Below are 25126 nucleotides of genomic sequence, written 5' to 3'. Positions count from 1 at the left end.
TTTCTAAATTATACTTTCTCAAAAAGAAAAACACTAAGGAGCTGGTTTGATGAATTTCTTTATAATTAGCTTCTCTGTTTTTTTCTAATCATGTGAAAATATAATTTTATAAAATTGCAAAAAAAAAGAAAAATGAATTATTCAGTGTCTCTAGTATGAAAACTATAATATGATGAAGGTTGTTTCTGTTAATTATTCCATAGTTGATAGAAAGCATAATTTTGATATAATAGGTTTTGTTTTTTTTTTTTGTTTTTTTAATGTTAATAGGCAATGTTGGAGAATTTAACATTTTTTGATTGAACCTTACTTCAAATTGTCTTAAATTTATCTTAGCTTTAATAGATTTTTAAAATAATTAAGATTTTATACTATCACCTCTTTCTCAGCAACTATAACTAATTATATCAACACATCTGAATTTTTGCCAAGCAGTAATTATTTTTATTTCTCAAACGTTTTCAACCTACTTATTATAGGCCATCTTCAGGCTTACAATTACCATTCCAAAATGGAATGCAGCGTTTCATTTTAAGATTTTATATTTAAAACCTAAATAATTGTTGTTATACAATTTCATAATCATAGTATTTTATAATTACAGATGATTGCTGGAATTTCAGAAAATGATTGTAAAAATTTGATGCTAACACAAGAACTCATAACAAGTTTAAGTGAAGAAGTGACAGGTATTTAAATATTTCTAGAACATGAAAGTAAATGTGATGAAAATAAAATGATAAATTGTATAAAACTAAGAAAAAGTTTATAGCATTTATTATTGAAAGCCTTATATTTCCTTATATTTAAAATACTGAGAGGTACAGCCCAAAATGCGCTTCTGTTGAAAATAATAAAAATGAATATACAGTAGAGCAGGAATGGCCAACTTTTGTGTACATAAGATCTACTTTTTTCTTAAAAATGTGTCTCAATTGACTTCTTGTCGTAGGCATAGTCTAAGTGGCGAGGGGAGGTGTGTAATACATACAGTCGACCCCCCTATAAGATAGAGATACATTCCATTCTCTAGGAATCCGCTTTCTTACGAATCCTTCCAATCACAACCCGACACGTGTCAAGTTTACGGACTACGGCTGTTTGAAAGATTTTCTTCCATAAAATTAATCGATTCTAGACTAATCCGACTCAACATTTCCAAAATACGTATATATTTTTTGGGAATAATCCGTATAAACTACGCTATAAACAAAAAATTGTAGGATTACTTACCGAGTGTCACCATTCGACATTGCCATTGCTCAACATTGTTTTCGTCGCGGAACAGCTCAGCAAAGAGCGGCCGATTTCTAACAACTTATTTTTCTGTGAAAACTTCGTAGAACTTCGGAGACATCATTAATATAAATAATTTTAATCGCCGTTGAATAAGAAATGTTTCTTTCACAAGAAATGTATAAAATTACAGTACTGTATTAGACTTACGGTACCTAATTTACATACTGACAGACGATAGTTAGCGTAAAAATCTCCGTAGCGTGGCGCCACGCTAGACGGCGGAAATTATATATTTAATTATAACAAAGTTACAATAAGTTAATATATAATTATATATACAGTACCTAATTTATATATAATTAATATATAATTATATGTACAGTACCTAATTTATATATAATTTATATAATACTGTCCAGACGATAGAAATCTCTCCGTAACGTGGCGCTACGGACGGCGGGAAAGTAGTTCGGCTTCCCGATGACGTTTGAGGTGTTTATAGGGAACTTTTACTATTTTTTACGGATACCGGTAGCAATTTTTTTGTAGTTTTATAGGAATCGTAACTATAGGGACCGTAATTATAGGGGGGTCGACTGTACTATGTTTAGATAGGTAAGAAAAGCCACAGTTTAATTTAAAACATGAAGAAAAAGGTACTTACATTTTAAAAAATTGAAACTCGACATTGTCACTTTCAGGGACCACCACTTCACCCTTCCTCTCTCTACCATGTCCCAACCTACTCTCTGTGTTTATAAAATTTACAAATGTATTATGCTGTGGAATAACAAACCTATTTTAAGATAAGCTATTATGAAGACAAATATATGTATATTTTATAGGCACTTCACATCACTTGCTAAAAAATTGAAAAATTGAATAATTAAATAATTTCTGGATTAAACTCGTTTGTTTCTTTACAGTATTATTCGTAAATGCTTAAATAATCATTATTTTAATAAAATAGGTCATAATTTTAACCACAAACACGAAAAAAGGAAGAAGTTTAAACCCAACTTCTACTTGCCATGCTAGATGTAGTGAACGCCATTGTCAACCTTCTAGACTTGCCAGATGGCAGTGCTCGTCCGTCCGCCGTTTACGTTTTGGGCTGAATACATGCACCTCAACCTCTCTATTATTACAGAACTATTTATATTTCAAGTTATATAGCTACTATTTTTTAATATATAAGGTAGATTTAAAAAGTTCCGGAATTGTGCTGAGTTAGTCAATTAAAGGCAATGAGAAAGGGAACATGTAATGCATGTCTTAGCTAAACATGTCAGGAATAGAGAAATGTGTTCAAACAAGTATGTACTTGTTGTAAAGTAACAGCATTCCTGAAGGTCGTGTTAGTGAGACATTGTTATACGGAGTCTGGCAAAAATGTCTGTGGAAGAACAACGTGCAATATCAAATTGTGTGTTGTTGGAGAAAAAAACCCTCTGAGACCTTGAAGATGCTTCAGGATGCCTATGTTGAATCTGCCATGAAGCATTCTCAAGTTTATGACTGGCATAAATGCTTTCAAGAGGGATGAGAAAGTATTGCTGATGATTTGTGATGCTTGCGAAATTGACATTAACATCTGAGGAGAAAGTGACAGTTGTATGCGAGATTGTGAGGTCAGACAAACAGATAGCAGTCAATTGAGCTGATCGGCAAGACAGCTGGAATTTCGGTTGAAAGTTGTCATTCCATCCTGCATGATCAATTGAACATGCACCATGCTTGCCAACACAGTGCCATGAATGCTCATGGCAGACCAGCAAGATCTTGCAAGACATTGTTTGGAGATCTCATCTAATTGGCTGATAAGAATCCAGAATTTCTTGACATTATCACAAATAACTAAACCTGATGTTTCTTGCATGATCCTCAACCAAAACAACAGTTCATGGAATGGAAGTTGTCTACTTTATGTGGTCCATGAAATTCAAGTAGGACAGGAGTAAGGGGAAGGTCATGTTGGAGGTCTTCTTTGACTCCTAGGGGATTGTTCACTATGAATTCATACTTGAGGGTTGCACAGTCAACAAGATGTACGTTGACATCCTTCGCCATCTTAAAGAATCCATCCACTGAAAATGTCTGTGCCATTGGGAAAAGAATACATGGATGTTCTCCATGACAATGTCTGTACATCAGCATGGCTGATGAAGCAGTACCTGAACAAACTTGGAGTGATCACATTGGAGCATCCTCCATACTCTTTGGATCTCACTCCATGCAATTTCTACTTCTTCCCCTTGTTGAAAGATGCCATCAAGGAATGCCACTTCAAGAATGTGGTTGAGGTTATACAGAGTGTGACATCTGCATTGCTGTCATATGACAGCTTCCAAGAATGTTTTCAGCAGCTATATTAACATTGGCCAAAGTGTGTTGTTGCCAAAGGGCAATACTTTGAAGGATATGTTGCTTAATTTATCAATTATATGCATACTTTTGAGTAATAAACCAATTCTCGGAACTTTTTGAAGCTACCTTCTATTTACGATCTAGAAATGATGTTTATTAATTAACATTATGTAATTCATTTGTATTTGATTATAATAATAATTTAAAGCTTATGAAGATCTTTTCATATTTATTTTATAAGAATGTAACTGTAAATGTTTATCAAAAATTTTGTTGTATGTATTTTTTTGAATTAAACCCAACATATCTTTTAACAGAGATTTTTTTTTTATGCACCATCAATTTTACATATTTGTGACCAGAGGGTCAGCACCTCTTTAGTGCCTCGTCAGGACTGACACCACTGTGTCCCAATTGACACAGAAGCTGAGATGGCATGTTGATTCGGTCACACGAACAGCCGCGTGCATGGGCAATCAGATTCGGGATGGAGAGAGATTGAGAGACAACTTACTGGAAGTGAATCATTCGGATACCAAGTTAACAACTAATGATTTAATTTCAACGAAAAGGAGTACATGATACAATACAATAGATATATCAGGATAGATGTATATTGATTTAGCCTATCAATCTAGCAGTTGAGAGAGAGAGCGTTTACATGAGGTTCATGTGGCGATAAATACCTTTGAAGTTTGAAGGATCTGGTTGTAGTCTTGCTGCAGGAGAGGATGAGAACAGTTCTGGACAATTTATGTATGACTAGACTTTGAAGTAAACTTTCCAGGAGTAGATTTGAAATCAATGGAATCTCGAATTAATTTGGGTTTCAAAGATGAAGTTATTCCAATTTGTGGTTGACAAGGTATTCCGTTTCAGAGGCACTAATGTTTCGGGTCAGAGTTGATAGTATAATACGTTTCAGAGGCAATAAAGTTAACATTATCGGGCAAGCAACTGGCGACGACTGCCTAAACTTTCAGTTTGTTGCTATATTTAACTGATGAAATCAAGACAACAGGTTGGGAGGTTATGAGAAAGCGTCACTTTTGCTGCTGAGAACTTAAACGATTAACTTCCAGGTGTGAAAGTTGACAGTTATCCAACAAAATTTTATTGTCAAAATGTTACATTATGATTTAGTTATGTAAATAAATTATCAGTATGTAGTGCTGAGTCTCACATATTCATAGTTTGACAACTTCCAAGGTAATAATTACTTATAATAATAAATAACAACTTTGGTTTTGATAAGCATTTTATATTACTTCAGTAATTTATTTGTTAGCAAAATACTATACTTTAAAATTCACAGCTGGACTTAATGCTAATGCTCAATTCCTGATGTTTTCCAATAGATATTAAAATGTGGTGTTTTTTTTTTTTTTCCTCTTTCATTCATTGTGTCGTAAAATAATTTTTACTCATTAACAGTCATTTAGTGTTCATTATTAATTGTAATGACTGCTTTTAATTTTTGAAAAAAAGAAAAAATTGAGTTGCTCTTTGCATACATATACTTTGTATGTACTGTATTTACTCACATATAGGACAAGGTGTGACATTAAAGATCAAAATAAAGAAAATTAGATTTATTAATACAATTCTAATTTTATTTCATTTAATCACAAGTAAAATATCAAATGAATGTAAATGCATGTATTGTCCCGCAAAAATTACTGGCATTTTAAACTTTAAGAAAATTCTTGAAAAATCTTGTAAAATCAACAACATAATTTGTTCATGTAAAGCTGGACAATCAGGAATTTTTTTTGCCAATTCTTAACAGTCAAATTCACTCTTCGTCAATTACACTTTTGAGTTTCTTCAAAATTCCAAATAACCATCTGTTTTCACATGGGAATGGATTAAAACTTATATCAGGCTCCCATGTGATTTTGGAATTGAATTCAAAAGTTTTGCTTTTTCTACTGCTTTTCACCTTTACTCCTGGCAATACACAAGAACGATTCAAATGACCCAGATAAAATACTTTTGTTTTTAAACACAAGGTGAATACATGGTTCACAAAAATTATTGAAAAAAGACAAAGAATCCTTCGTTTGCCCATATAGGATGATCTAGGTTTTTGAAACAGTGAAAATGACTAAAAATCTCATCTTATATGCGAGTAAATACGGTATTTTAAAAAGCTTTGTATTTCTACAAATTGATGAATTTGATTTCAAGTAACGTATCATTTAAAACTGTGAATTATCTTCTACAACAAATTTTTAATGTAATAAATGGAATTATATAATTATTTAATGATATCTTTTGAAAAAAAATGTAAAACCAATTTTTTAAAAATTGTAGATCAAGATAAGATAAAATTTCAAGCAACAAAAGATGCAATGAATGATATTGGTTTATGTATGAATACACAAAATGATATATTTCAGGTAAAATTACTATTTATTTTTTTCCTTTTTATTTTTAATAAGTAAATATTATTTTTAAGAATTTTTTTTTTTATATAATTATATAAACAATATATTTGATTACTATTTCTGAATGTACTATAAAACATTTTTGTTTAATCTCTTAGTTTATTTTACTTTTACATTTTATTTATCTCAATCAATATATTGCAAAATAGTTCTATTTTGACAGCTAACTTAATATAATTAAGTATTTTGTGTACTGAGATTATATAATTTGTGTATCAATTACTGAACTTTATAAAATACATTGAAAGAAGTAAATTTATTGAATAGCCCGTCAGTGGCTGGGTGGATGAAATTACTGAACACTAGTAATTTGTTAATTGGTCCTGGTTTGCACCTGATCAACAAGCTGGCCATGTAGAGTCCAGGTTTTCTTCACATGTGTAACATCTAAATAGAAGCTAATTTCCCAAAATCCTTCTGGGAGTCACTCCTTTTGGCAAACTACCCATTTGTTGTATACTTTATCCCATCAATGTGCCCCAGAACTGGCTTAGGAGCATAATTTTGGAGATGCAAAAATTCAAAATAATAGTAATAATAAAAAAATTTCATGTACAAATAATTTATAAAGGAATTAGTGCAAATTAAAAGTTAGTCTTATTTTGTTTCTACTTTTCAGTTGGGTAATATTAATATATATTTTCATGAATGGTGGTGGTAATAATGGTATTCTTTGTCCCGTTTTTTCTGTAAATTTGCTATTGCTGCAATACTCTGCCAGCAACACATAGAAATTGCATGCCACCCAAAAAACTGTGTGCAAGATTAGTACTGTGTAAGATGATTGTGTGTGTTATATGCCAGTGTATTATTAATAGTGCAAATATTTACAAGTTGTAAATGTTTTTGATGTGATTTAAAAAGGAAAGGTTAAATGAAAAAAAATTCAAAGTTGTATAAAACATGATACTGTATTTTATCAATTCTTTATTGCAATTATGTAGGAAGCACATGTATTATTTGCATTCATTCTCCCTCCAAATCATTTGGAGGAGAAATGAAACCTACATTATGGTAACATTTTTAAGGCTTTGTTAACTAAAGATGATAAGCTAGTTATGCATCTACAGTAGAGCGTCATTTATCCGAAGGTCAGTTATCCAAAGGAATTCCAGTTGACAAATTTAAATTTTCGCCAGTGCTGTGGCACTGTAATCTTTGGCTATGTTTTCAGCTACTCAAATATTTTACGTTTTTGATACTAAATTAACTTCTGAGGTATAATTTTTTATTGTTTTTATATTTTTCAATATATTTATTTCGTTTGTACAAAATAAAAAAAAATAATTTTTAATGATACAATAGTCTTTGTTAGGCTTAACATCGATGAAAATTCAACGCGAAGCGACATGCAACGGAGAAAAATTTCAACATGGGATAAATTAATATATTTTTTCGTACATAATTGGTTATCCAAAAAATAAGTTATCCGAACAACCCCAGTTCCCAATTGATTCGGATAAACAACGCTCTACTGTAATAAGAAGATTTTAATAGAAATAACTGAATAAGGAAAAATTAAAATATTTTCTTTTTGTTAAATGTTAAGAAGGAAGAAGAAATTAATTCTGGTTTTGTGAACTCAAGCAGTTGAAAAACTAGAATTTAACATTTTTTTAACATACAGATACAGGTTGTACTGAGTTTAATACATTTTCAGTTAATTTGTTTTTTAATTAATAGGGCTCATTAACTTTGTAATTTTTATACTATAAGCCACTTCAGAACAGTATTATACTAAATACTGTGTTATTAATATTGTAATATACTGAAAAAGATCATTACTAGGCACTATATTGAAAATTCATTTAATGCTGTTGTCTATTATTTTGCACAGTAAGAAATCTTTTCAAAAATGAAAAAGAGCAGATATTCCAAGCCAGAATTTACAGAATTTTCTGAAGTTTCCCATAAGAAGCACACAGACATAAGCAAAATTTGTATGAAAAGACTTAAGAGATCTTTCAATAGATTGATAAAGAAGTGGTTCAAATTAATTGGAATGAGGCCATTTTGAATACATTAAAATCTAAAACACTTATGATAGAATACCATTGGAAATTCCCTTAAGCACATTTCATTAGCAAAAGACAGGAAAAGTCCATATTAGATATTTGAATTTAGATTTTATGATGATGATGATTACAACCTTAAACATTGTACTTTTTTTGTGCTGATTTAAATGTTTTGTTATTTTTCTGCTGTTTTTATTGCTCAAAACTTTCTAAATTGTTAATTCCAGAAACAGTGCTGTTTTTAGTATTTTTGTAAAAATCATTCTAGAAAGATGATGATGAGATTCAGTGTTATGAATGAATGATTTCTTGAAAATAACTAATTATTTACAATAAAAATTAATTTTAAAAAGACCATCAAAGAAAAACAATATTTTTCTTTAACTTTGTTGTTAACATTGTTGAGTAAAACAAGAAAAATCAATTTTTTTTATCTTCAGAATTATTAAGTTCTAAATCAGGTTTTTTTTTATTTCCTAGATGGAAGCCTGGGTTTCTTCTACTTAAGATAATTCTAAAATAATAAAATATTATATAGTAACACTGTTTTTAAAATCATTATGTACTCTGTTTGCCAGTTAATGATTCAGCATTATTTTTTTTAAACTTGCTTGTTTAGTTTTAACCTAGAGTTAAAAAGAATCTTGCTTCTAGAAAACTATATTTGAATTATTTGTTATAATTTTAATATTTTAAAATTTGACTACTGTATTTATTCTGTGGGAATTGAACAAGTTAAAGAAAAAGATGATGATCTTATTAGAAGCTAGTATTTAAACTTTCTGACTTCAGAGAGTGTCAACCTACACCTCTTGAGAGTCAATAGTGACCCAATGACACCTCTAAGGAATCTGCACTTTTTGAATATGACAAAGAATGGTCGATTTTAGTCAGTTGTTGCTCATTCTTTTAAGATTATGCCTGTGTGCTATTAGTCTACAGTTTCATTTGTGTGCCTCTATATTTTCATCATTCTTCTGCTTGTTTTCTGCTACTCTCAAGAACTGTTAATTGACATCAAGGACAGATTTCCAATTCTTCACAAAATGGGATTTCTGGTTCAGACCCATAAGGAATTGAAATCTGTGAACACACACTCTTTGCAGGGCCTACCAGTGGTCAAATGGTTCCATTTCCTGAACACTGGCAGTTCGGTTGTGGGTTTGCACCTCGCCAGGACAGGCTGGCCATATGGAGTCTTCTGGGTTTTCTCCACATCTGTAACACATGAATAGGAGCCAGTTACCCTTAAAAAAGACTTCCTAGAAGACATCCCCCTAAACAGATTGCCCAAGTGTTGCATTGTCATAACTTAACAAAACAAACAAACAAAACTCTCTCTCACTCTCACTCTCTCACTCTCTCTCTCTCTGATGATAGACATAGTATTTGCATTTACATGCATTAACTTGCTGTGTAATGTAGCGTACAAACTTGATATTGTCTACTAAATGTTTAAGTGTAGTTAATTGTGTTGAGTGACTCCTTCCAAATGAATCTTGTCATTTTCTACTCCGTCCTCTTACCCCTATTCTTGCATACAAGACCATGTTATTGCCATCCACAAAACATGCAAAAACTCATAGTAGGTGTAACCTACTTAGTATCAGAAATTTCTGAGTGTAATCACTTATGTTTGGCAATAAGAAGGCTGTATGACATCATTGTAAGGTTTCCAGTGTGGGAACCTTACAATGGTGTCATCTAAGACAGTTTATAATTTTACAATTCTAATGAACAGCATGCTTGTAACTTTATCTTACGGCTGTACTGTTTATTAGAATAAATATGGATGTATGTGCACACACATGCTTTTTATACGCACTTCTATACTGGCTGATCTGGTTCAAATTTTTCATAGTTCTCTAGATTCCTGCATAAAATAAACTATCGTGAAACTAGATACCCCAATTTCATTTCCTTGATGCTTAATAATTTAAGTTTAATATATTATTATCTAAGTAAGCATTGTATAATAGTTGATGATGATGATGCCACAGTCTGTAAACCATATTTTTAGAATAGGGTCTTATAGATTCAGATGATCTTCTGAAATAACACTGTTGATTTGAGTTGACCTAAAATAGTCAAACTTTTAATATAGTTTTAATTTTTAATGTTAGTCCTTGTTACTTTTCATTTGGACAATGCTGGGCATGTCTGCTAGTAAGTCTGTAAACTAACAAAGTTTAAAAATAAGGTAATTTGTATTTTCTTAATTTTTTTATTATTTCAGGTTCTTTCTGCTTTGCTTCATTTAAGAAATTTAAGTTTTAAGTTAAATCCTGGTGATGATTGCGTAGCCATTAGTGAATCTGCGAAAAGTATATATTGTGAAGTATCTTTTATAATAAATTTTTTATTTTAAGTAATCTTTATTTATTTTTTTTTCTCAGAAACACATAATATTGAAGCAGCTTCAACTCTATTAGGATTATCATCATCTACATTAGAGAAAATTCTAATTGTTAAGACCATAACAGCTGGAAAAACAATTAGAAGATCTGTCTATACCAAACCATGTTGTACTATTAAAGAATGTGAAGCAAGAAGAGATTGTCTTGTTAGATTTATTTATGATAGGTTTGAAATGTTACATCTAACTTGAAAGTAATAATTTACAATAAAATCTTAATTTAGAATTTGTTATAATTTGGACTTGGTTTCTTTGCTCATAAAGGATTGTAATGTGAATATATATAATTAGTCTGTGACAGTTTATAAGATCAATTTGTTGTTAGAAAGTAATAGTGTATTTGTCATATGTTGATAGATGAAATTTTTTCTAATACAATAATCCCTTGATTTAGTAGACACCTCTTCCCCTAATTAGTCTGTTATTGCTGAGTCTGTTAAATCAGATGTATTTTAAAAGCATATATTAATAACAAACGTAAAGTATGAGATGATGATATGTATAAATTTGATTAAAATTATATAATATACATTGAATAGTATAAATCATACTGTTTAGTGTATTTATTTGCAAAATAATTATATTTTCATTTAGAACCAAAGTTTTGTGTTAAATTGATGGCCTAATTCTTTGAACTTTATTTAGACACATTTTAAGAGATGAATGCAATGTGCCTGTTAGAAAAAAACTATGAATTGATTTTCCAACATAGGTTTTGATTAGATTTTATCATCTGCTTATTTATGATGGATGAATTATAAATATTCTATATTAAAAAAAAGAAAATATAAAGTTTTGATTGTTTTTGAACAAAGTAAATGAATAAAAAATTAACATTTATATTATTTAATTTGGTTTCAGATGCTGTGTAAATGGGAATATACCATATATTTAATATATATGAATAACAATTATTTCCATTTTTAAGTAAAACAAAAAAAAATACTGAAAGATTTGCATTGATTATAAAATTTTAAGCATCTGTTGATATACAGTACAAAAGTCATTGTATTAAATTTAAAAATTATAGACTCTTCTCACCAATCCAAATTAATGAAATTTTGTAGGTGGAAAGATTTTATTTTTCTGTTGCAAAACATACCACAAGAAAAAAATAATCAAGGACTAATTTGTATGCACAAGCATGGTTTTACTCCTTAAATGCTATAATGATGATGATATGATAGAAACACTATTTGAGTCCAAGTAGATCAAATTAAGATTGTCCAATAAAGCATATTTTATGAGTTTGATTTTTACTACATATTTCGTAGATGCGACCATTTTTGGATTAAAGAAGTGCTTTTATAAAATTTATAGCTTGTTTGCATTATTGTAAATGATGTAATTTTTTAGTAATTTATTGAACTTTAGATAAATACACTAAAGTCAGTTTTGAAGCATAAAACTTAAGTGATAATTCTCTAAAAGTATCTTAAAGTTCTTGTTTTATAAAATAAAACATTAAATTCTTAGTTTAAATTAAGAAATAAATTTTAATAGTCATTTTTGAATGATTTTATGGAGGAGCTAAAGAAATGTATTCATTTGAAAGGGCTGGTAGTCCAAAAAGTTTGGGAAATCTTTTTCTAATACATATTTTGTAATGTCATGATTTTCAAATCCCTTGCTTATTCTCTATTATTTAAAAAGTGCAATGTAATAGTTGTTAGTAATTTTTCTTATAAGCAAAGTAAAGTACTTGTGTATTTCAACCTATAAATTTTAGTGTATATTATTGGCACTTTTAACATGCATGATGTGTATTTTGGACGTTTTAACATAAAATAGTGCTTATAACTGACATTTTTATATGCATATTTGCATATATTACAAATTTAAACACACAAATCTGGTCCTTAGTAATAAATGGTATTTAATATAGATACTTCAAACTGAAATAATTGTATTGCACACTTGTTTACAAAATGCACCATGTGCTGTAAATTCTGTAACTGTCTGAAGCATATGCAAATCTTTCAGTCAAACTGCACCACTTGGCAAAACAGACACATTGTACTGCTGAATCTGAGATTATATTTTGTTGATCATACGGTAACATAATGTATGCACTAGTATTGGTTATGTATCAGTTCAAATTATCATTCCATATTCTATAGTTTTGCCTGAGAAGTTTTTGGCCTTTCTTAAAAAGTAAGGGGGGGAAAAATATGGTACATTTTACTACTACGCTACTCATAGTAAATAAAATGAATATTGAAATTGTTTAAGAATTTTTGAGAAAATTGTTTTAGAAATTTTTTTTTCTTTTAGTTTATTTGACTGGTTGGTGAAATTTATTAATCAAGAAGTAGCATCTCCAGTGTGGGATTATTTTATAGGTAACATACATATATTTTTATGTCTATAAAATTAAAATATTTTGGTCTTTTTTAAAGTTCTGGTTTTAAGCAGTTTATAGTTTATTTAATAAAACTAAATAGTTCCTAAAAGTATGTTAACTATGATTTATTCTTAATGATGATTATATAGTGTATAATATATTTATTCATACACTTGTTTGCTTATAATAATTTTTAAAGCAAATCATTGAATTGTAAAGTTGATCAATCAAAATATATAATTAACTAGTTTTTAGATTGGATAATAGACTTGATTTATAAAGCTAGAACTTGATTTCATAGATATAATTATTATTAACTAAGATATATTTATAAATTAATAAATACTTTGATTTAATATTATTAATAACTGTCATATGATAACCAAGTTCCTACAAATCTCAAGTAGCATGAAATCTTGTGAAAGAAGTATGAAAAGGGGGATATTGTTCCAAAAACATAAAAAGCTGTTGTTTAATTAAACATATATTGATAAAAATTAAATGTATATTATTGTGACATTGTCACAATGCTATTTTTAATTGTCATTTAATTTTTAAAAAATGTGCTTTTTTTTAGGGTACAGATTAGAAGTTCATAAATATTTAATTGGTGCCTCCTGCTCCTAAGCTTATCATATTTAGTTTTCATTTTCATCTACCTAACTCCATTCTTGAGATTAACAGAGGACAAACAAATGACAGTGAAAATGTGTAGGTCTGTAATCTGAAAATTGTAGGTCGATTAATTACACCTATTAGGCATGGCTATTAAATCAACAGGCACTGCATCATTTTTAGTCAATTACAGAATATGTGGCCTGTCAAAATCACAAAAAAATAATTGTAATTTCAATAGAAGTATTAAAATATTCCACCATAGAAAATCTGAAATTAAATATTGCTCTTAGTTACTATTATAGTGCTGTACTGTTTGAGATAATGTGGTCTTTTATTATTTCAAATTGTGCCACAGTGAAGCGAATAAGTTCAGATACTGAAAAAGAAATACAAAGTAGAACATTCTCTTTTTATCAATGGTTGTATCCAGGTTATGTTGTTCAAGGTACAACAAAACAGTTTCTAAAATAATTTCAGTTATGTGCAAAATAAATGTGGTGAAAAGGAGAAAACTTAAGATTTGCACAGTGAAAAAAAATTTTTTTTATGATGAAAAATAAATTTTGCTGTTTAATTTGACCTTAGATACTTTATCCAAAAAGAGAACCTGGAACATCAAAGTTTTTACAGCATAATTAAAAGTGGGTTAATAATCTTTTATAAAATAATAAAAATGTAGTAGTAAATTATTGATACTTTTGATTGATACCATTAAGCTACGCCTGACATATATGTAGTTAATGTCAAAAAACAAAGCTAATGTGATTTAGAGCAGTCTCTTTCATTTTCTATTGTCAGAGCCTGTTCTGCATAGTTTTTTCCCCCTCATCTCTGTAGTATAAAGAGACTAAGTAGTTACCTTAAGAAAGGTTTTATTTGTGTCTAAAATACATGACTGTTGCAAATTCAAATGCAGCGAGAAACAGTGCTGCCAGACCAAGAGATTAACTACTGTGGGGAGAAGTATTGCCACACTGTGACACTATTACATTCTCTCCCACTTACATTACATAATATAGTCCTTCAAATAACTGGGCTGACGACACTGCCTTGCAGAATGAGGCAACCTGATTACTTCTGTTGGGGATAAGAAAATATCTTTATCTTCAACTTGGGAGGGATACAAATTGCTCTTGCAAAGTGGAGGAGGTGTTGCCTGAACATCAGAGCTAGCTTGATCGGGAATATGAGCTGAAATATTAGGAAGGACCATGTCATCTTTTCAGGATTCAGACAAAGGTTTACCTCGAGGTGCAATGTTCCTTAGGAACACTGTCAATGTCTGCCCCATCAGGATACTGAATGTGAGCGTACTTGGGATTAGCCTCCAATAACTGGACTTCCTCAACTAGAGGGGCATATTTATTGGTGCGGTTATGTGAATGTCCCGGCGATAGCAACCAAGTGGAAAGGCTAATACCTATTCCCATTTTTCGGGGGTGTCTGAAAAATCTCTCATGAGGCATAGAATTTGTAGAGGTGCATAGGAGAGACCAAACAGCATTGAAATGCATCACCTAGTACATCTTCCCACTGATCAATACTTTGATTAGACGAGCAGAGAGCCAAGGAGATTGTCTTCCAAATAATACCATTATAACTCCTGTCAAGTGTTATAGTGGAGAAACTTGAAACATCATCAATAGAGGTGAAAAAAGAACAAAGTTCACAAGATAAGAATGCAGCTCCTCTATCTGAATGTATATATGATGGGGCTCCAAAGATTGAAAGAATATCTATATGCTGTGGCTCCAAAGATAGCTGATGAAGACACTTAATAATAGTACTACTGCTTACGTCTTGGCAGGGAATGCAAATGAAATCTTGAATATTCATCTATTGTTGTCAGAAGGTAACGGTTCCTCGATTTGGAAGGAAGAGGACCTTTAAAGTTGATGTCTAAACGTTCGAAGGGAGACATGGCTTTAATTAGGTGGTTAGAAGGACCAAGAAATTTTGGTTTCAATTCTGCACAGGAGGGACAAGAAGCAGTTAATTTCTTTATTTCCTTCAAAGAAAATGGCAAGTTCCTACTATGATAAAAACGAGTTACACCTGGGTGGCAGAGAGAGAGTTGTGGAGGACAGAGAGTCTCTTCAAATCAGGAAGAACACAGCAAATTCTTGATAGAGCATCAGTAACAGTGTTCTGACTACCAGGGCGGTAAATAATATCAAACCTGTAACACAATTGTTCCAATCTCCACCTTAGAATGTTATCATTCTTAATTTTACTATTAGATTTAGAATGAAACATGAAAACTACAGAACATTTGTCAGTAATTAATGTAAAATGACGTCAAATTAAGAAATGTCTCCACTTCTTTAATGCCTCAACTATAGCATATGCTTCCTTCTCTATGCTAGAGTGTTTTCTCTCACTATTATTCAAGGAACGTGAGAAGAAAGCCACAGGTTTAACTTCCTGGGACAATGTAGCACCAATATCGAAATTAGAAGCATCTGTTTCGACAACAAAAGGCACATTGTTAATAACAGGAGTCAAGGTGGAATGAGATATTTCAGCTTTCAAATCTGAAAAGATCATGGCAGCCTTAGCTGGCAATGGAAACAACTTACTCTGGGCTAGAGGTTGAATTTTCTCATTAAATTTCTTTATCCACTGTGCATAGTGGGCCAGCATTCCTACTGTTCAGCAAAGAGATGTAATAACCGTAGGGAGAGGTAATTCTAGCAAGGGCTTTAGACGTTCACGATCTGGATGTATAGCTTTCCCTTCAACTAAGTAACCCAGTATACAAATAGATCTAGAAGAGAATGAACATTTCGCTTTGTTGAGTGTTAAGTTATACTTAAGAGCCATGTCCATAAAATGAGTAAGATTACAATCATGTTCTTCCTGAGTTCTGCCACAGACAGTAACATCATCCAAATAAGCAAACATGTTGATTAAGCCTTCTTTAGCAATCAACTGAGAAATAGAATGTTGAAATCCAGCAACACCATTAGTGAGATTAAAACTAATCACCTTAAACTGCCGCAATTTGTTACAAGCTTCAAATGCCATATAATGTATGTCTTCTTTTGGAATGGGAATTTGATGGTAGGCTCGATGCAAATCTATCTTACTGAAAACTTTATAAGAGGCTATTTTCTGAATCAAGTCATCAATTCTAGGGAGAAAAGGAATGCATCTAATTCAGAAAACTTATTAATAATGAAATAGTAGTCTATGACTAACCTTTTCTTTGGACCAGGTACAATCACCAATTGCTTTCTTTGATTATACCCTCAGCCATCAACTTCTTAATTTCTACATCAATGAAATCCTGATCTGGTTTAAAGAACTACCTAGATTTAGTAGCAGTAGGCCTTGTATCTTTGACAAATGTTTGAAGAGATGGGCCGATGGCACATTCGCAAACACTGCAGAACAGATCGACAATGATTTATGAGAGCCACCAAATTTGAAAGACACATCAGCATGCAAAGCTAGGAAATCATGCTCTAAAATTACATCAGTACATAGACCAGATAACTGAAACAGCGAAATCTTTGGATAAGTATGGTTCTTTAAGTTAATAGAAACTATGCACCAACCCCTCACAGTCGAACTTAAAGCAGTCATAGCTATAGAAACTTGAGCGGAATGTGGAATAATTCTGAGGTGTGACACAGTGCAAAATTATAATCTATGAAACTCTTGGAACTGCCAGTATCCACTAGGGCTTGAGTTAACATGATGTTTAGCTGTATATTAACTGTAGCTCTAGACAAAGGGCTGTGAGCAACAGTTGCCAAGGCTACAGAGCCATAGTTGGCTTGCTTTTTTTGCTTTTACAGACTCTAGAAAAGTGTCCCCTCTTTCTGCATTTATTGTGATCTTTGTTTCTAGCAGGGCATCTGTTGCAAAGTTGCTTCATATAGTCGCAATAAGGACACCTATGTTCAGTAGCAGCCAGCAGGTATGAGGGCAAAGCATTATCTTCGGTATTATTTAAATTCTCTTCTGCCAACTCCTTTTTATTGGAGATATGGATAGCACTTACTGTACTAGTATTAGAGGCAAAAGTTTTGGACTGAACACAGGCGGATTCTAAATCACAGCCTTGTGATAAGGCATCTACAAGTTTTAAAGTATGAGTCTCCAAAAGGTGCTGTCGTATCTGAGGCGATAACAATCCTGCAATAAAAGTATCAAAGCATCACATACATATTCACTTTTATACTCTTCAGTCAAGACAGAGGTGAAGTTACAGTCTTTACTTAATGTCCTAAGATTCTGATAATACTGGTCAATGGACTCACCGGGTTGCTGGTGACGATTAATTAGACAATGACGAGCAAAAATTATATTTATAGGCTTCTCATATAGGGCAGTCAAATACTTAATGTCGTCCTAAAATTCAGAGCACTCTGTTATATAAGAGTAGACTAAGGAACCAACAAAATTAACAAGAAGACTGAACTTCCTCACATTGTCCATTTCTGTTGATGATACGAAGTTATTGAAAGTTCTTACAAATGGGACCATTGTTGAGAGGAACCACTAATATTTGGATTGACATTAAAACATTCAGGTTTGAGTAGGCTATCCATCCTAAGTAGTTTTAGACACGAATAAATTGTAGTATAAAGAGACAGAGTAGTTATCTTAAGAAAGGTTTTATTCATGTCTAAAATGCATGACTGTTACAAATTTAAATGCAGCAAGAAATAGTGCTGCCAGACCAAGAGATTAAGTACTGTGGGTAGAAGTGTTGCCACACTGTGACACTACTACACTCTCTTCCCATACTATATTACCAGAACCTCTAATTCATTTCTATTGTTTTCAAAGAAGACAGTAATGAATTTATTTTTAAAACTTATCATAATTGAATGAAGTATTGTCTTCGTGAAAAAATCTATTATCTAAATCAGTGTTTTTCAACCTTCTTGAATAAGTGACCCCTTTACAAGTTAAAAAATTCTAGCAACCCCCAGGGCCATATTAATACTATGTCAGTGATTTTAAAAATTACATATTTAAGTTTTTTTCTGTTGAGACCTAAATATCAATCAAAAAACCAATTGTACTGTAAAATAAACAGGCTATGCCTGTTTATTTTACAGTACAATTGACACAAACAGGCACTGAGATTGTAGTTTTTTTTATTGTAGTGTAGGACCTACAAAAACTTTGTCTTTTTCTTTTACCCGTGACCCCTTGTGTAAGGCTTTGCGACCCCCTGGGGGTTGTGACCCACAGGTTGAAAAACACTGATCTAAATTATCCAAGAATTTATTTATATTTTATCCTATAATTTTTGAGCATATAAAACATTAATTTGTTTTTTTACTATAAGAATGTACAGCATTGCTATCAGTCATAAAAAAATGTGCACACCAAAAACAAGCTTAAAAATAAAAAAGTATTACAAGACTGTTCCTACAAAAATTTAGTAGTTATTAAAGAATGCTAGTGAAATATTAAGCACTTGAATTCAAAACAATAATGGACATAGCTGTGCAGTATGTGAATCATTCAATCACTATGCAGAATGCAAATGTGTGACATTAGCAGTTATTGTATTAGAAAATCAGTAACATAGTTTATTTTTGCTTGTTAATTTTATGGTATGACATTTCTGAAATTCCTTTTCAACTATATGCTGCTTTCATTTTAAATATTTGCATTAAAAAAATTTAAATCCTAATTACTCAGTTAAGGGTATATCTTGCTGTAGACTATGGAAAGAATCCATTTGAGCAGCATCACACATGATGTCATTTCACTTAAACTAATCAGCACATTCCTTAATGATGTCAGCACTTTTCACTTATGTCAGGCAATGTGTGAATTTTATTTTATTTTATTTGTCTTTCACTAGATTCCAGAACAACTTTTCCATTAATTGTGTTAATTTTTTTATATTTATAATAATCATTAACTGTAAAATATCATGTGTTTAACTACTACTATAGTGAATTTGCTTGTATTTCAATACTAGAATGTGAAGCTTCCAAAAATATTGTTAATAATGGCAGTGACATGTTTAACAAATAAGGAAGAAACTGGGAGTAACTTGCCACAATGAAGCAATTAATGGTTTATGCTCATTGGTTAATACCCAAATTCATTCATTCTATAGACAAACTACATATGGTTTTTCTCTGTAAACTTTGAACTTCAAAAATGATCTTTCTCTCCTATTTATTTAGTATCTGTTCAATAGTGAGATTTGCTGTTTATGCTGGTTTGACTCTAGATTTACAATGATTCCAAAATGCAATTAATGTTGATAGCTTCATCATTCTAAGATTGAAAGCCATGATTCTGATGCAGGTCACAATTGAAAAATTAATCCAATAGGAGGAAACAATTCTCACACGAAAACTCACTTTTATTGCATACAAGGATTGATGCAATCCTGTATTAGAATGAAACCTTGCTGTAGTAGTATTAGTAGTAGTAGTGTTATACAAAGATTGACTCTGTACTTCAGAAACAATTTAAAATTGAACATTCTGAATAATAATTTTTCATAAACTAGTTATCTGATTTACTAAAGCAGTGATGCCTAAACTTCTTGATTAGGCTAAATTGGTCACAATGTTTTGTATATTTCTACATATGATAGAAATAGCCTAATTATTATATAAGTGATTTGTCAAATATGTTTGCTGACCAATTTAACATGTACAGGCTAGATTTTGCCTGGGGGTCATAGTTCGGACATCACTACTGAAGTGGAATAAATTACCATATTTTATAGTATTGTTAGCAATTTTTGGGTTGCAATTTGAAAAAATTGTAGACCTATTAATTTCCACTGTCATCCATCTGTCTCTGTTCTTCCTTAATCTTGAGAATGGAGTTAGATAAATGAAAGTTGAGATCAGATATGGAAAGTTTAAGTATATACAAAATTCTGTACAAATTGGAAGTAATATTATTTTAATTTAAAAAATTTTCCTCTGAAATTAGGTAGATGATGTACGACTCTATTGCTAGCAGGAAAGTATGATGTATAGGGGCAATCCACTACTAATTTGAGGTGGAGAGCATATATTTTAAATTAAATAATTAAAAATATGATGATAAAAAATTGCAGACTTGCATTGTGACATAGTCATAATAAATAATTGCTTGTTTTTATATAATTTTGGATGAATCAGTTTTAGTTATTTCTGCTACTTACATGTTCATTTTGTATTGTTTTTAAATTTTGTTGTATTCTATATATTGAAAACATATTTATCATTCATAAATTTATCATACAGGAATATTATTTTAAAATGTGTTTCTAAAGAATAAAGGTTTATGTATTTTTAGGTGTATAATAAGTCTCATAATACTAATTTTTTGTAATATATAATTATTATTCATAAAACAATTGTTATAAATTTAAGTGTAATGAAATTTAGGTATCCTGGATGTGTATGGATTTGAAAATTTTAATCACAATAGTCTTGAACAACTTTGCATTAATTTTGCAAATGAGAAGCTTCAACAATATTTTGTTAAAGATTTTCTCCATGATGAGCAGGTGACAGTTTATAAAATAAATTAAATATTTATTTATATAAAATGAAAGAATTAAATATTAAATACAATTTTTAAAATTTTAGGCAGTATTTATTGAAGAAGGTATTGATTATAAATTGATAAACTATACAGATAATAAACACTGTCTTGACCTTTTGGAAGAGAGAAATAAAGCCAGTGTGTTTGGCTTACTCAATGAGGTAAGATTTTATATAATAAATTGACTGATTTGGATATTTTGTTTTTAATTATTTTTTTTTATTAAAGATATTTTTCTCAAATATACATATTATAAAGCATCTATAAGCATATTTGGGGCTATTTGTGACCAAGTGGATAAAATCATTGAACTCTAGTTGATTGAGGTTTGTGCCTGACTAATGGTCTTGTCATGTAAAGTTTTCTGCTTTTCTTCATATGTTACACTTGAATTGAAGCCAGTTTTCTACAGAGTTTACTTGGGAGGCATTCCCCTGGAGACTGTGTTTGTGCTGCTGTATTTCACCAAACTACACCTAAAAGTTTCTGAAATATTCTTCCATTTTTCAGAAGATAGACTAATCTGGAAACGTTAAGGTTTAACAAATGAAAATAACACTTTAATCAGATTTATTCCAAGTATCAATATTTTTCAAAATTTAATTTTACTAGAATTATCTGAATTTTTTTATTTAGCGAAATCAAAAATATAATGGATGTAATGGAAAATAAACAACTTTTTATAACTAATGAACAATTATTTATTGATGTTGCCAAAATGCCTGGCTGCAATTTTTAATTTTTTAAAATATATTCTCTCCATTTCAAATTAGTACTATAGTATCTTGCCTCCATATATCATACCTTTTTGTTAGCAATAGAGACATGCCAGTCATCTATCTACCTCCTTTCAGGGGAAAATATTTTAATTGAAATAACAAAACTTCCACTTTGCATCAGAAGTTCATATATAGAAAATTGGAGGCCTCCTGCCCTTAAGTTTTCTATATCTGGTCTTTAATTTAATTTATCTAACACTGTTCACAAGATTAAAGAAAGACAGATGGACAACAATAAGAATTTATAGGTCTACAATTTTTTTAAATTGCAGCCAAAAATCTAATTAACAGTTGATGTAACTCATATAGAATAATTAGGAATAATGATCTAATCCAAATATTTGAATATTTTGTAATATTTTTAATGAAACAATTTTAATTATTATTAAATCATTTATTTAATTTACTTTGTATCATCCTCAAATATTGCAATTTAAATTTCATTCACTTCCAATTAAGATAGGCCATTTTAATGTTTTGAGAGTGACTTATTCCACCATCCTCACCACTCCAAAACCCAATAAACGTTTGATACAGATTGTACACTTGTAACTGAATGTAGAATTAGATCAATAATATCAGTTGGATAAGAATATTTTAGGTATATGTGTGTATATAAATGCTTTATAGTGAGGAGGTATGTCACCCCTACTCTAAATTTTATTTTTAATAATTTAAGATTGAATCAGTAGTAGGGTTTCTTATTTTCCAATATTTTGCTTGTCCCAGGATTTCAGGATAAAAGAACTGTTTCCCAGGATGGGATAGAATTAATTTTTAAGATATACAAAATATCATGAAATCAAATGATATAATTATTTTTCATTTTTTAAAGTAATTTAATACATTCTACAACCTCCAAAATCATATTAATAATGCTGTGTAAAATATATATTAATTGAGATATATATTAATATTGAATTATGTAGAAATTTTCACAAACAGAGAAAATTTATTAAAGTTTACTGGAAACTGCATATAACAACAACAACAAAACAAAATACTTTGAATTGACTTGAAAACTTAAAAAACTGAACTTAGATCAAACTTCTAACTTAAAAGGTAATTTTTGTTTTTTAAATAAAACATAATACAAAATATTATTGTAAATTTTTTAAATAAGATTTAAAAAGCAAAGATGGTCAATATTCCGATCACTCAGTCTGATTTTTATTTTAGTAATGAAAAGTCTTGCTACCGAGAATGCCCTTTTCGATTTAATTGATGAGTGGAATCATGTTTAATGCATTTAAGAGAAGACAGATGTTATATGTTTTTTCACCTATAGTCTGGACGATATCTACTTTGTTTTCAATATTTTAGTACTACTTTTGTTCTCTAGCATTCTTCATTTGTCTACTTTGACTGTTTTAATAGCGGCATCAAGCTTATAGCCCGATAATTCTGCAATTCGTTTGGCTTTAATAATCAGGGTTATGAAGAAAAACTTCATACTTGCAGACTTCATACTCATTTGTATCCTTGCCCAATTTGCACAACCTGGCATTACACAGTTGTTGAAGCTGCTGGGCATGGTTAAAAATTAATACAGCATATGCACAATTATTCCAGATATTACAGGTTCTGACAAGTAAAGAATTTTCATAGTCCTGCCACAAATAAGCTATATATTGATTATTGACCATTTGTGACATGCCATAACAAGGAAAATTTAAAAAAAAAAACTAATAAGTAGGTTTAAAATTAATAAATACAAATGCATTCTGACAGTTTATGAGTTAATTATACTTTCTATTTGCAAAATTTCCTCAACCTTACCACAAAATAAGAAAAAAGTGAACTTTTAAGAAATTTGCAGGATTTCCCTAGATATTTCCCAGATTAAAAACATAACTGGGATCCTGTTGAGGAATCCTAATCCAGGGGTGGCCAAAACGTGGCGCATTGAACGACTACAAGTGGCACTTCAGTTGGTTCCGAGCAACATTGCCAGATTTGGCTTCATTGCAATTATGAATATTACATAGGAAATTAATTTTTTACAGTGTGTCTTGACAAGTGTATTTCTTACAAAATTCGGTGCAATAGACCTGTTGACCTTTTTGTTTTTTTTTTTTTTTTGCTTGTACGTTACACGATGCATTCATGTTCATGTACACCACTGATGTCATATAGAACTATTTTATACAGGTAGCTACACTACAACCGCATTTTTCATTGCTTGTTCTGTGGCAAATCTGAATTTTTGTCTTATAAATTGAAATAACTAAATAAGGGGTAGCCGAAATTTTTCTCCGCCCCAGGCTGCTAACACTCACGGTACGCCACTGCGCATGTGAACTCGTCTATCAAAAAGTGGCGCATGGTATGCAAAAGGTTGGCCACCCCTGCCCTAATCAGTAGTATCTTCTTTAAATTTCTTTTTGTAGATAGCATCACATATGTCTTATTGGGAAAAAAGTATTTTTACTTTTTCAGTTTATCTTATTCTACAGATCAAAAAGAGTATTTTTTAAAAACAAATAGATTGGTTAAAAGTTGAGTGAGATACAGCATCTAGAAAATTTGCTTCATAAAATTATAATTTTGAAAAACTTTCACACAGATTTGAATTAAAAGTTTAAAAGTAGTTATAAAATTATATTCAAGTAAAAGAATTTGGTTATTTTATTATTTTAGTACTATTACCTAACAAATGTAACCAAATGTTACTAGAAGTAGCCAACATTGAAATTTTTAAAATTGTCAATTTTGCCCTTGGGGTTTTTTCTCTGCAATGAAATTTATTTTTCTAACTTAAGTACAATTCCTTTTTCATAGATTGCATTATGTATGAGGGTAGTCCCAGAAGTACCCGACCTTACAAAGAAGACACAAAAAATTTGGTAAAACATATCTTTATTTTTCAACATAGTCTCCTTTTAGCTCAATACACTTTTTCCAGCAATGTACAATAGCTTCGATCCCCTGTTTATAGTGAGAACTGTCGAGCTTCTCAAAATAGCCATCAACTGCAGACTCCACCTCTTCATTGTTGGCAAATCTTTTATCACCAAGCCATTTTTTTAAGTTTGGAAAGAAAATAATCCGAGAGGGCTAAATCTGGCAAATAGGCTGTGTGAGGAAGAAATTTGAACCTTAACTCATTGATTTTGGCCATCGCAATAACGGATGTGTGAACTGCGTTGTCTTGATGAAACAACACTTTCTTTTTTGCCAAATGTGGCCGTTTTTTCTTGATTTCATCACTCAAGCGCTGCAATACGTTCGCATAATACTTGCTGTTGATTGTTTTTCCTGGGTGAATCCCAAAAAACTGATGCCATGACCTTGCCAGCAGATGGAACTGTTTTCGCCTTCTTTGGAGCTGATTCTTCCCTTTCAGTCCATTGTTTCGACTGTTCTTT

The 25126-nt window shown here is 30.7% G+C and overlaps 1 protein-coding gene across 2 annotated transcripts in view; it reads left to right on the top strand.

Moving 5' to 3' along the window:
• The window catches only part of LOC111627565 (unconventional myosin-XIX-like), a 79400-nt gene that overhangs the window by 29311 nt on the left and 24963 nt on the right, over window positions 1-25126 (top strand). For both annotated transcript variants that reach the window (XM_023371166.1, XM_023371167.1), the window contains exons 8-14: window positions 605-689; window positions 5923-6008; window positions 10308-10395; window positions 10468-10654; window positions 12762-12829; window positions 20820-20941; window positions 21024-21140. In XM_023371166.1, the coding sequence (XP_023226934.1) occupies window positions 605-689; window positions 5923-6008; window positions 10308-10395; window positions 10468-10654; window positions 12762-12829; window positions 20820-20941; window positions 21024-21140 (753 nt within the window). The remainder of the gene's footprint in view (window positions 1-604; window positions 690-5922; window positions 6009-10307; window positions 10396-10467; window positions 10655-12761; window positions 12830-20819; window positions 20942-21023; window positions 21141-25126) is intronic.

Source organism: Centruroides sculpturatus, unplaced genomic scaffold (genome assembly GCF_000671375.1).
Source record: "Centruroides sculpturatus isolate CEXI.00-Female unplaced genomic scaffold, Cexi_2.0 scaffold363, whole genome shotgun sequence".
Classification (NCBI taxonomy): domain Eukaryota; kingdom Metazoa; phylum Arthropoda; class Arachnida; order Scorpiones; family Buthidae; genus Centruroides; species Centruroides sculpturatus.
This window is presented reverse-complemented; position numbering and strand designations above follow the sequence as displayed.